This window comes from Brienomyrus brachyistius, chromosome 22, assembly GCF_023856365.1.
Source record: "Brienomyrus brachyistius isolate T26 chromosome 22, BBRACH_0.4, whole genome shotgun sequence".
Lineage (NCBI taxonomy): Eukaryota > Metazoa > Chordata > Actinopteri > Osteoglossiformes > Mormyridae > Brienomyrus > Brienomyrus brachyistius.
Window position 1 is genome coordinate 15,624,681 of NC_064554.1, and position 13,075 is coordinate 15,637,755.

The 13,075-nt window shown below is 48.8% G+C and overlaps 1 protein-coding gene across 1 annotated transcript in view; it reads left to right on the forward strand.

The window, feature by feature from the left end:
- The first annotated feature begins 1,506 nt into the window (after positions 1-1,506).
- The window catches only part of LOC125718208 (serine/threonine-protein kinase LMTK1-like), a 30,808-nt gene continuing 19,239 nt past the window's right edge, over positions 1,507-13,075 (forward strand). Inside the window, 1 exon segment of the mRNA XM_048991870.1 lies at positions 1,507-2,241. Within this exon segment, the coding sequence (XP_048847827.1) occupies positions 2,160-2,241 (82 nt within the window). The 5' untranslated portion in view covers positions 1,507-2,159.

Here is a 13,075-nt window from a genome sequence, read left to right on the forward strand (position 1 = left end):
CCTGTCAATCATTGCTAATTAAAATTCCTCATCAGGACCAGCACTGGCCACCCAGTTTCACAGTCTTTTCTTCGTGCTTTGCTGTCCTATGCAATGGATCCATATGACAGAAGGTGTCCAGTGGAAGTTTTGTATTTAATTAGCCAGACGTTGCGGTACCGCTGGATGACCGATCATAAGGCGTCCGGTTTTTAAACATTATGTCCAGGGGAGTTTTAATTAATGCACGGATTTACCCGGGCCAAATCCCATGGGCTCCCGCTAACTTGGTTATTAATATACCCTTGTTGTCGGCACCCTCTGTCGAAAACGTTTACTGTTACTCTGGATGGATGTATTAATGAATGCACGGAATTTTGCTAACAGTTTACGTGTATTCTCCAAAACTGTACGAGTGTATCGTCAGCATGCGTTTTTTGCGACTTGCAAAGGTGCTTGCAAAGTGGCCAATTATGCATGTGATGAACCTGTCATCATTCTTCGTAATCTGTTTATTTAGCGGTACGTCTTAGTAGCTTCAATAGCAATTTGCTCAAGTGGAGGCGCGCTTTACATGTGCAGACTCAGGGCTGCCAGCTCTCACGCATCTGGCGTGACACTCACGCTTTCACACTGTCACGATCACGGAAGAAACCTTAAGGGTAATCTACATTATTCCACTATAAAACTAAAATTATCCACAACAAAAACATTGGGGCTTTTTCCTACAGACTATTTACAACGTAATAAAACTGTTACATTCATATAAATGCGTGTGCAGACTTGTCTCGAATTGAAAATCTCACGCCAGCCAGCGTGACTGAATCTGGCAACCCTGCAGTCTATTTATACAACCTATATTCTTCTCACAGAATTTGCATGTATATTAGCGGTCTTTATAAAATATGAGAATTTAATGAATAGAAAGATGCTCATGAAAACATCATCGGGGCAGCGGTAATATAACCGCTGTCACCGCCGTCATCTACCGTCCCCTTCCCCCCTCTTCTCCTCCAGGGAGAGATTGGAATATTTATTTTCATTATACCAAACGATCAGTTAAATCACTATGATCACAAGTGCGAAAGGCTGTACAAAGCAGTTTGATTCCCCTCCCCGGTCAAAGCGAATGAAATCGCTGTGCGTGCCATCGCACCCCCGAGGCGGACACAGCTGCAGACCTTGCCTCCGACCTCCAAAGTGCACGTTTTATATTGTATGTAAGAACAGGGGTTACGTTCATGACTGTTACCAAAAATTACCTTGAAAATAATTAGAACTGCAAAAGTCATGCTGTACTATAATTATCCTAACATTATACTAGCATAATAATTGTTACTACACTACCTGTATTATTAACAATATTATAATGACAAAGGAAACAACACGTGCTATTATTATTATTACCAAAAATAAACTGGTAATGCGTAGAAACAAAGAATGATATTTAAGGCCTCTTTCACTGCCCCCTCCTCCCGCACCGCCTCCTCCTCTCCTGCAGATTCCGGGGCGACAGAGTCAGTGTGATTCCGTATAACGGTCCATTAGGAAGATGGCGCTCTACCGGGCGACGCAGCCCCCTCACTTACACCCAATGAGTAGCGAGACTGGCTTTCCGTAGCCCGAGCAAAAAAAAGGAATGCAATAATAAAAACAGCAGGAAATTATTTCTTTTTGCAAATGCACTTGTTTTGTTTTTAATGTTATTTGTTGGGCGGTGCGAGAAAGCGCGTGTTCATCGGATCGAGGGGATGGAGAATCGCGAGCCTGGCCGAGCTTTGGTGCAGAGACAAGGGGGGAAAGGCATTTAAATAACACCATCACGTTGACACGGCTCTCCCCAGCATCGCTGGCGCTGCACCGACACTCGCTACGCTGCATCCAGCGGCTGGATGCGCGAAAACGGCTAAAAGGGTGTCGTTTTGCCGATCAGTCAGCGTCTGTGGTCGGTGAGGCAAAACAAAAAGACCAGCAGGGGACGGAAATATATACAGAGGTTTGTTTATTTTATGAATCGGAAATTTGGAGCGACGTTATTTGGGACACCGAGAGGGTTTGGGAGAAAAAAAATGCAACATCTGAGACGCTTCGATTTTAATTTTATATTGGAGAGCAGCTGTTTATTCTGATTTCCCCCCCAAGTACTGCATTGCAACACCCTCACTGTCACCAGGCGAAGGATGTCAGCGGCTGTCTTCATGATGGTCATGTCTGCATCTTTTTTCAACCCCAGTTTCGCCTTCAGTTCGCATTTCGACACAGGTGAGTTTGAAATTCCCTTACATCTCCCCCTTAAAGAGAAAGTGCGAGTGGAGCGCCGGCCGTCCCCATCCCTCGTCCACCCCGGTCGCACGTTGAGTTATTTCTCTGATGTTTGCGCTCCGGTGTCAAAAGATCATAATTTTGGCTCTTGCGCTTAACCCCGCGTGAGCTGGAGCCGCGCTGCCGAGGAGGCAGCCGAGAATCCGCAGAAATGGGAGCACGATGCGCCTTCCTCCGGGATGCGCCGATCAAAGCCAAATCTTTGACATCTGCTTAATAAAACGTGACCTGAAAGACTGCGAATGACCTTTTTTCTGCCTGTGCTCTGTGCATGTGCCTGTCTGTATTTTGTATTTAGTTTTTCATATGTACTCGATAAGATATTATTATTGATGTTGTTATAGTATTAATTATTATTATAATAAAAGAGTATAAGCTACTCACCTCAATAAATGTATTTATTTTATTAATGTAGGTGCTTAAAAATTTAAGCGAACCTAAACGGAATAAGTGTTTGCTGGGAGGGCAAGTGCTTAATCCTTTATTCATATGCTAATAGTATGTAAAATATGTAGATAATCTTAGTACACGTGGTGTTATTTGGATGAACGAAATGCTCACGCTAAATCTAGTCAGAATCTTATTGCGTATTTGCCTCTACGTCACTGCACCCGTGACCTGGTGTGGTTTACAGCGTAGTGAATGGATGGTGATCTGATGGAGACGCCAGTGCTGGATGGACTGATAGGTGGAGTTGGGGGGGGGGGGGGGGTTGAACAATGCAAGCAGGGAAAGCAGCAGGATAGTTTCGCTTACCTGTGATTCTCTGGCACCTAACAGTGGGGGTAAATTTAGGGGACGAGGTGAAAGCTTATTGGCTGGTGTTAACAGCCCCTGTAGTCAGGGTAAGAACCCCAACCCCCGTCCCAGGGTGAATACAAATAACATGTTGAGAGGTGCACAGTTATGGATGCTGTTGTTGTGTGATGTTCGGACACCATGAATTTCGGGAGCTGGAATGGAGACAGTGTGTGGCAGGAAGGCAGCTGAAGGTGCCTGTTTGTTCACGTTCCTTCACGTTTGCGTCTGGCTCCCCTCGCAACGTTGTCCTACTGTCTCACCACTGCCTGGTGTTTTACCTCTTAAATCGGTTTCCATGGATACAGGGGGGGGGGTCCTCTTCCATCCCCCCATCCCCAACCCCACCCCCATATGCTAGGAAAAACAGAGCTCTCGTCCCAGTGGAAATCCAGTTTAGCATTTTACCAATTGAAGGGAAACATGTTGATGTGCATTAAGAAAAATAATGTGCTCTTTTATTACATACGATTTGGCATTTCATAATCCTCAATAGGCAGTTATTTTTTTTAATATGGCTGACGCATCCCATAATCTGTTGGTGTACTTAAAATGTGCAGGTGTGGCAGTGCATATGTCCCGCAGGACAAAGATTACAGAAAGCCGGAGATATGGCAGGAGTGTTGGCCCCCTCCCTTCCCAGTAGGGGTAGTTGCTGAGTGGCTGTCACACAGGGTGTTGATGCTCCAACTGCATGTCTGCCCGCCCGTCTGCCTGACGCATTAAATGCGCTGCTGCGTGTGGTTGTTTCGGTGCCCCTCTGCCTCGCTGCCTTTATCTCTTCGTCTTGCTGACCACAGTATCCTGTACTCATCCGGCGCTGTTCCATCTGCACATTGGCCGGTCTGTCCACTGTGGCTCCGCCTACACCCCCCGCCCCCCCCCCCCCCCCCCCCAGGGTCTCGTCATTTTCTGTAACGTCGCGAGTTGTGTAGCCCCCCCCCCCCCCAATGACTTCAGGGCTGACGGGAAAGTGCACTTCCTCGATGACAGTGGGCCGCCGTGATTCTGTCCGATCGCCCCATGGCCTTTGAAGGAGTTCAAGACAGCCTCTTCCCCTAATGGGAAGGAGAAGGAGAAGCTTGGTATCCTCAGGACGACGGTGGGGAGATGGTTTTGTAGTGTCACATGTATAGGAAAAGCGTATGGAAACAGACGGGGGCTGGTGAACTGCACCACGGTGTAGAGAACCTCTCCAATTCGTTCTTCTCTTCCTTTATTGAGATGCCAGAACTGGCTCATTTTTGGCATTTTGGTCGAACCCCTTTGGACTGTCCCAGCTCCGCCCACTTCCTCTGTCAACCTGATTTCCATGCCTGTTAAGTGAATATATAGATGGAACCAGTAGCAGGCCATTGATTTGAACGGGGAATAATTGAATTGAGCATCAGTGTTGTCAAGGCGATGGATGGGGCCGGTTGGAGGAGGAGAACGACTGGGAATGTTCCGTTTCCAGCTTCTTGGCAAGGGAGAAGGTCCGATGTAGGAGCTGGAACAGAGAATGACTTCTTACCATGTCATTTTGTGTATTTCACCCAGTGCAAGGTATTTGAGTGCATGTGTGTAAGAGAGAGAGAGTTTACAAAAGTTATAAATAATCCAGATGGCATACAACTAGGTTGGATTTATCTTTTTCATCCTTTGAGTAATCTCATGACTCTTGTCGGCATGTTTTAGATGGGTGGGCTGGGGAGGAGCTTTTGCTGGTTTGTTTGGTGCAAGGGTTTCTGGGAAGGTGATGACATCATCAGGGAGAGAGCTAGCCGGGTGGTGCTGGCAGGCAGCCCAGACCAAGGGAACTTATTGGTTGCTGTCCCTCAAGAGGTTCCACAGTCATGAGAGCCCCACCAGGTTTGCTCGTTAACTCTAGTAAGCTGGTAAGGAAGATCACAGGAAGTACTGGGCTCTTGTGCTGTTGCCTGCTTCCTTTCTGTACACTGGGATCGTCTCCTCTTGCATGGGGAGAGTGACAGGATATGGAAGGTGTGGGTGTTAGCGTTGTATATCAAAAACAATGACGTATTGCTTGTCTGAATGCTTTCATATTGCTTGTCTGGCGTGGAGCTCACACCTCCTGGCTTATAATCGATTTCTGAGCTGAAGCAGACCGGTGCTGAATGTGTCATTACTCTGATGTTGCGTGTTGGTTGCCTGTTTGTAGAGGAGATAATGTCAGCCAACCAGAGCTGTGCTTCGTAGATTTAATTTACTTAGCCAATGCTTTTATCGAACGTGATATACAACTGAGAAAGTGGGGTCAGACTGGTAGTGGAGTAACTTGGGGTTAAGGATCTTGCTCAAGGAATCAACGGTGAAATCAATCTGTCGATCTCGGGATACCAGCTACCTTTTGATCACAAGCACAGCATCCTAACTCACTGAGCCCCGTGCTGCTCCCTCTCCTTTTTGTGTGTTGCTGTTGATTACTGCACATGGACAAACTGTAGTGGTCATGCAGGGGGGGGGGGCAGGGGGGGGGGGGCAATGTGTGGCGAGGAATCACCTATCGAAAACCCACAACCAATGGCATCCATCTACCTGGTTCGGTGTGGTGGCATCTGTGGGGCTCTCTTAGCCGTGTCCTACCCAGGACCTCCGGGTGTGCGGTGGTTTGAATCCCTTGGCTGATGCTGTGGGACGAGCTCGATTCCAAGATTATATGTAAATCGCTGTATTTCCTACTCTGCGCTAAATGCTTCTCTGGAATAAAGCAGAGATGTGAAATGACAACATTAAATGCCTTCTTGGTCTTACTATCTGTACTGACTGAAATACATCCGCTTGGGCACCCGGATGAGGATGTGAAGTGCTGGAGGTGTATTGAGGCTTATTGCTGTGGGTCAGGAGGTGAAGATGGGCTGGCGTTTGGAGGCAGGGAGAGCGTGTTGGAGGGCAGCAGAGAAATCAGAAGAGAGAGGCGACCAGATTGGCATTTGTGCCGCTTTCTGGGGTGCATCTGCCTTCTGGATGCTGGAGGGGTTGGATCACTCTTCCTCCCTGCAGATGCATCCGGCGCCGAAGGTGAAGGATAATTGGGTCACGGCGGCTTAGAGCTGGAGCTGTGCATTATGGTCCGTGGGTTTCATAGAAGCGAATTCCGTGACCCAAAGCTCTGACGGAAACGGCTAATGTCGCATGCCTCCACTCTCTCTTCTTTCGGGAACCTTGACATGCACCTCTTTATGCGTGCCCAAACTTTGAAGGATTACGGGAATTATGTCATTTTTTTTTTTTTGCCCAGGAATTTGCAAACAAGGTAAAAATGAAGAGATACTAAAATAACTAAACTCCGTGTTTTTGAACATTAGGTCGTCCTGCTGGGACCGGGCTTCTAATTTGGTAATTTCAGGTAGGTTATGCTATCAATCTCTTTCTTTATTTTGCTGTTGTGGGGAGGCGGGGGTGGGAGGTGTCCCAGGTGGTGATTTGAGTAAACAAAAGATTTATTTAATCTGGGTGTTCGACAGTGGCGAGCCATAGCCAATTGCCTCTCTTTTGTATCTAGCTTTATACATCCCTGCGTTTTTTAAGTATTGAGTTGTCGACCATCTTCGTCGATTTGGTAATTTGGTTTTTGAAGGAGGGGGTGCGACTATATTATCTTATACCCGAAATCCTGTATTGCCCTCTGAAGTGAAGGTTAGGCATCACAGGGCGTAATAGAAGCCAAAAGAGACGATGTGGAGGAGACAGGAAGTGTGGGGCATTAAGCTAAATAATGATCGACTGTCAGAGCTGGGGTGGTGCTATAAGGAAGGTCTCTTTAGCTATTTGAAGCTGCATTTTTGCATCCGGCTCCCTCCGGTGGCGAGAACCCCTTCTGCAGTTGGCTTTGGTCTCTGTCCATTTCTGGAGAAGCGTTTAAAAAAAAATTGTGGACATCACAGTAGAGCACATTTACATAAATATGTCGTTTAAATGCATCATGTAACCTCCTATCTGGCCTCATATTATCTTTGGATTTAACATAGTTTTGTAGGTCTCCGTTTTAAACTATTGAGAGAACGGTTATCTACTTGTAAATCACTGCAGCCCTGAATATATGAAATGCCTGTATCATTTTCAGCCGTCTGTCATTTTGATTGTGAACATTTTGCAGCAAGTCTATTGCAGAACGGGAGACACCTACTTTTTTAACATGACTGTGGTGGGTGGGAATCATATTGCGTATTTACTGCACCAGCCGATCGGTCATTGCATTTGTAGGCGACAAACCCAGAAAGCAACAGAAAGAACAAGAAGATGATCGCCGACATGAACGTCTCCATCCATTTATGCGACCGTGACTGCAGAGAAATTCGATGACCTGAGATTCACAGCCAGCCTGAAAATTCTATGACTCCCAAATGCCTTTGAATATGAACAGTGATGCTCAAAATCCCAGGAAATTCCAGGCCCAGGATGCAGCAGCCACTGCTGTTTGAACAGGAAGTCTTTACCCAACTAGACTTCATTAAAATTCATTAACATTCAGTAAGCTAATTTTCAAAATACAGGTGAGATTTTTGACAAAAATATTACAATTATTAAAAGTTATAAATAAATTTGATAAATTTACTCAAGGGGCGGCATGGTGGTGCAGTGGTTAGCACTGTTGCCTCACACCTCTGGGACGTGGGATCAAGTCTCCGCCTGGGTCACATGTGTGTGGAGTTTGCATGTTCTCCCCATGTCGTCATGGGGTTTCCTCCAGGTAAAAAGACTGCACAGTCCAAAGACTGAGGCTGAGGCTAATTGAAATTACTAAATTGCCCGTACGAGTGCATGTGAGTGTGAACGGTGTGTGAGTGTGCCCTGCGATGGGCTGGCCCCCCATCCTGGGTTGTTCCCTGCCTCGTGCCCATTGCTTCCGGGATAGGCTCCGGGCCCCCCGTGACCCAGAAGGATAAGTGGTTTGGAAAATGGATGGATGGAAATTTACTCAAGAAAACTGTTTTAAACCAGGGGTTTCTGTCAGCTTTGCATTTGCGCCTGATGTAAACTTCAGGTTGTCCTATACTGTACTTGAGTGATTCTCTGGGTGTGGGTCCACAGGGATTTGAGGCTGTCCTGTACACTGCCTGGGTGATTTTCAGGGTGCGGGGTCACAGGGATTTGAGGCTGTCCTGTACACTGTCTGGGTGATTCTCTGGGTGTGGGTCCACAAGGATTTGAGGCTGTCCTGTACACTGCCTGAGTGATTTTCAGGGTGCGGGGTCACAGGGATTTGAGGCTGTCCTGTACACTGCCTGGGTGATTTTCAGGGTGCGGGGTCACAGAGATTTGAGGCTGCCCTGTACACTGCCTGGGGATTCTCTGGGTGCGGGGTCACAGGGATTTCAGGCTGTCCTGTACACTGCCTGGGTGATTTTCAGGGTGCGGGGTCACAGGGATTTCAGGCTGTCCTGTACACTGCCTGGGTGATTTTCAGGGTGCGGGGTCACAGGGATTTGAGGCTGTCCTGTACACTGCCTGGGTGATTTTCAGGGTGCGGGGTCACAGGGATTTGAGGCTGTCCTGTACACTGCCTGGGTGATTCTCTGGGTGCGGGGTCACAGGGATTTGAGGCTGTCCTGTACACTGCCTGGGTGATTTTCAGGGTGCGGGGTCACAGGGATTTGAGGCTGTCCTGTACACTGCCTGGGTGATTCTCTGGGTGCGGGGTCACAGGGATTTGAGGCTGTCCTGTACACTGCCTGGGTGATTTTCAGGGTGCGGGGTCACAGGGATTTGAGGCTGTCCTGTACACTGCCTGGGTGATTTTCAGGGTGCGGGGTCACAGGGATTTGAGGCTGTCCTGTACACTGTCTGGGTGATTTTCAGGGTGCGGGTCCACAGGGATTTGAGGCTGTCTTGTACACTGCCTGGGTGATTTTCAGGGTGCGGGGTCACAGGGATTTGAGGCTGTCCTGTACACTGTCTGGGTGATTCTCTGGGTGCGGGTCCACAGGGATTTGAGGCTGTCTTGTACACTGCCTGGGTGATTTTCAGGGTGCGGGGTCACAGGGATTTGAGGCTGTCCTGTACACTGTCTGGGTGATTCTCTGGGTGCGGGTCCACAGGGATTTGAGGCTGTCCTGTACACTGCCTGGGTGATTCTCTGGGTGCGGGTCCACAGGGATTTGAGGCTGTCCTGTACACTGTCTGGGTGATTCTCTGGGTGCGGGTCCACAGGGATTTGAGGCTGTCCTGTACACTGCCTGGGTGATTTTCAGGGTTGTGGTACACCCCACAGTCCCAGCGTGGGTCCTCAGACTCACACGTGCACTCGTTCAGCACCACGGACAGGTCTGAGGATGGAAGGCGATCGCGGGGGAGGGGCGTCCCAGGGGTGTCCCAGGCTGACCGTAGCGAGCACAGGTGCTGATTCCGCAATAGGTGCATCGTGGAATGTAGGGGATGATCATGTAAGGCAGAGGAGTGTGAGCCCATCATCCTCTTAGTGTTGATATATGATATTTATCGGCGGGTTGGGTGGTCCCCCTGTCAAGGTGCTTCCTGCTGGCTGGGAGAGGCAGACAGTAATCCCAGCTATCGCCCTCCCGGCTGGCTTCACGTAGCCTCTAACCGCGTCTCCTCGCACTTTCCCCGCAGCTATGACCCTGTCTCGCTGCGGCGCCCTCCGGTGGGAGTCGGCCTGAGACAGCGCTGACTCATTGTAATAGGAGGCGTGAAACGGGAATGAGGTCACCGCTGTTGTGGGCATTTCCTCCCGTTCTGGCCGCCATGCGCTTTCTACGTTTTGACTTTTGGGCATTTATTATTTTTTTTCATGATTTTCTAATTGCAGAACGATACCGTGCCAATGCTTCATCCTGGTTTATGGGGACGCCGTGCAGCTTGTAGGTTATTGTGCAATGAAGCGGAAGCTATTTGGTGCGTAATTCGGACGTTACAGACGAAAGACATCCTTTGTCGCGTTTCTGATGCGTGACGTTGGTTTGGCAGTGGAGCCAGCGGACATGCCTTGGGAATAACTACAAAGGTGCGCCGCCCTCAGAGCGATGCCCGAGGTGCAGTAATCGGGGCGAGCATTCCTGGTTGCCGTGGTGAGATCTGGCACATAGAAGACGATTCTGGAATGGTGGGGCTCGGCGTCAGGACATGCGGCCTCTCAGCAGCCAGCTGACGCTGAAGCTTCTCAGCATTTCTTCCATGTTGCCGTGTGTTTTTTTTTTACAATATTCTCGTCTTCCATATTTCATATTTCAATGTGAAAATGTCAAGTGGGTGGATGAGTAAAGAAGTTCCCTCGTCCAGCGTCTGTGTTTTGTACGTTACTGTAAATCATACATTCTTTAAAAGAGTCACTTTTGACTTGGGGGTGTGTTCTAAGTTCTCGTTCGAGCACCCCTTGGACACTCTATAGTCCATGCCAGCCCCCCCCCCCTCAGCGCCAGGTTCTGCAGGGTGTCCTTCCATTAGGATGTTGGGTTGGGTTCCTCAGTTGTTCTCCTGGGGGACCAGAATACACCACAGTTTGCAAATTTCCTTCCCAAACACATCTTAACCAGCTAAGTTTAGTGGGTATGTTTGAACAGGGAAATTTGCAAACTGTGCTGGATTCTGGCCTTCCTGGGGGGGGGGTGGGTTCCACAAATCACGATTTCTTTATTAGGTGGAAAACTTAAGCCAAATGTAAGGATTGTTCAACAGGAATGTCACTCATCTTTCTTCCTTTTGGACAGTTTCTGTGTTTGGCAAATCCCACTTTGTGGAAAACCCCCCAGGACTGGAATCGGGGAACTCTGGAGCAGAGCATTGTTGGGCTCATCCTCAACTTAACCTGTAGCGTCACACAATCCTGGACATGAACAATCCTGTATTTGCATAAGTACAGGTACCTTGGAAAACTTGTCTTCGCTTACCCAGTCTTGCTCTTCATGAGACACATCTGCTGGTGATAGCAAGCTTGGGGAGGGGGGTGTGTGTGGGGGGGGGGGGGGGGGGGGGGTCACGGCACAGGGTCAGCCAGCATGCAACACCCCTTGAGCTGGGGGTTAAGAGCCTCGTTTAAGGGTTATCAGACATTTGACTATTCCGCCACGGCTCCAATCAGCGACCATCCAATCGCAGCCACCGAGGCTTATCCTACTGAGCCACTCACCACCCTAGAGATGCAGTCCTGGAGATGTAAGTCCTACGCTGAAGGTTATTTAGGTTTGTTAAGCAGATGTTCAGGTCTGTTTAATTAAATCCTGTGACTGGGGACTGTGGGGGGGCGGTAGCTGACAGCAGTAACTGACAAAATACCCGCAGAGTTAAAGCGTGCGTACAGAAGAGGGATTGTGTTGACTGGGAGAGTGGGGGGAGCAGACATATCACAATAGGATGCTTTTTTAGCTCCTGATGTGAAGCTATGCAGGGGAGGGGCCTCAGGGGCACTGGCCCCCGCTGAAATCTGATTGGTCCCCAGGGTTCCTCCTACCCTGTCACTCACCAATCCAAAACATACCATTGACTAATTATGAAGCTGGCCACTCGGCATGAATTACAGTCCCTCATTTGCAGCCCATTTTCAAAAAAAAAATCCAAGAATCGCCACTATGTGTAACAAAAATAAAAACGGCATTATGATCAGTCATGTAAAATATGATCCAGAAATGGTGGAACGGATTTCACAGACACACCCTGCCGGCGCTGACGCAGGGGAAGGCTCTCTTTTTGGATGCTTTTGAGGGGTGGGGTTAGACTGTGGAATCTTGGCTTAATGCCATCCAGGTGTCTTGGGCGACAGGGATGGGGACGTCAGCCAGGATAAGGTCACTGTGCCTGTGAGGCCTGGAAAAGGGCCGGCCGTCTTTGTCATTTTCATTGTAATCTACAGTATAAACAGAGGCTGGTGTGTGTTTTTTTTGTTGTTTGTTTTTGATAATCGCAGCGATCACCAGGTTGTGAGGACCCCCACACCCACCCCCCAGGACAAATACCTTCCAGGGTAAACTCCTAAGACAAGGACACGGAGGATCCAGGGGTACGTCTTCAGTCTTCATGCCCCTGCGATCAGCCTGGCACCTCCCCTTATACCCCCCCCCCTGCTGTACTACCCCCCCCCCCCCCCCCGCCCCAGTCAGCTGGCTTCTGTAGTCTTGCCCTTCGATCAGCCAGATACCTGCCCCGGCACCCCCATAATCAGCCTGGCACCTGCCCCAATGCCCCCCCCTCCCCCCCAGCAACAAAGCTGTTCTGTATATGCTGAGGGGATCGTTATGCTCCTCCCCTTTCCTGCTCCCCCTCCATGCTGCACCCCCTCCTAGCTCTCCCTTATTCCCACTGCCACTTCTCTCTCCCTCTTTGTCACTTCCTCTATTTTTCTGTTCCCCCTTTCTCTCTTCGTCTTCCTCTCTGTCTTCCACCTCTCTCTGCCTCTTCATCTCTTCCTGTCTTTTTTCCTCTCTTGTACCTCTTTCGTCCTCCCTCTCTTCCTTCCTCTCTCACCTCTCTCTCTCGTCCTCCCTCTCTTTCTATCGGCCCCACCTCTCTCTCTTCCTTTTCGTCTCCCAACTCTCTTCCTCCTTCTTTCTCTTTCTTCCACCTCTCTCTTTCTATCCATCTCTCACCTCTCTATCTTCATTCCTATCTTCCTCTCTCCAAACTCTCTCGATCTCTTCCTCTGTCTATTCCTTGCATTCTTTCTCTCCCACTCCTGCCTCTCTTTTTTCCTCTCTTCTACCTCTCTTTCTTTTCCTCTCTTCCACCTCTCTTCCTTTTTCTCCCACCTCTCTTTCTTCCTCAATCTCTCACCACTCTCTTCCTCCCTCTCTTGCTCTCTGTTTCCCACTTTGTTCTCCTTTCCTCTCTCCCTTCTTTGATTCTTTCCTTTATTTAGTTTTGTAGCAATGGCCCATCATGCTAATTGCAGTGGGGTTTCTTTCTGTTGTTGAATGAATTAATAAAAGCTGGTGAAAATTCAAAAAGTCTCTCCCACCTCTCTCTCATTCTCTTCCTCTCCATCTTCCACCTCTCTCTCATTCTCTTCCTCTCCATCTTCCACCTC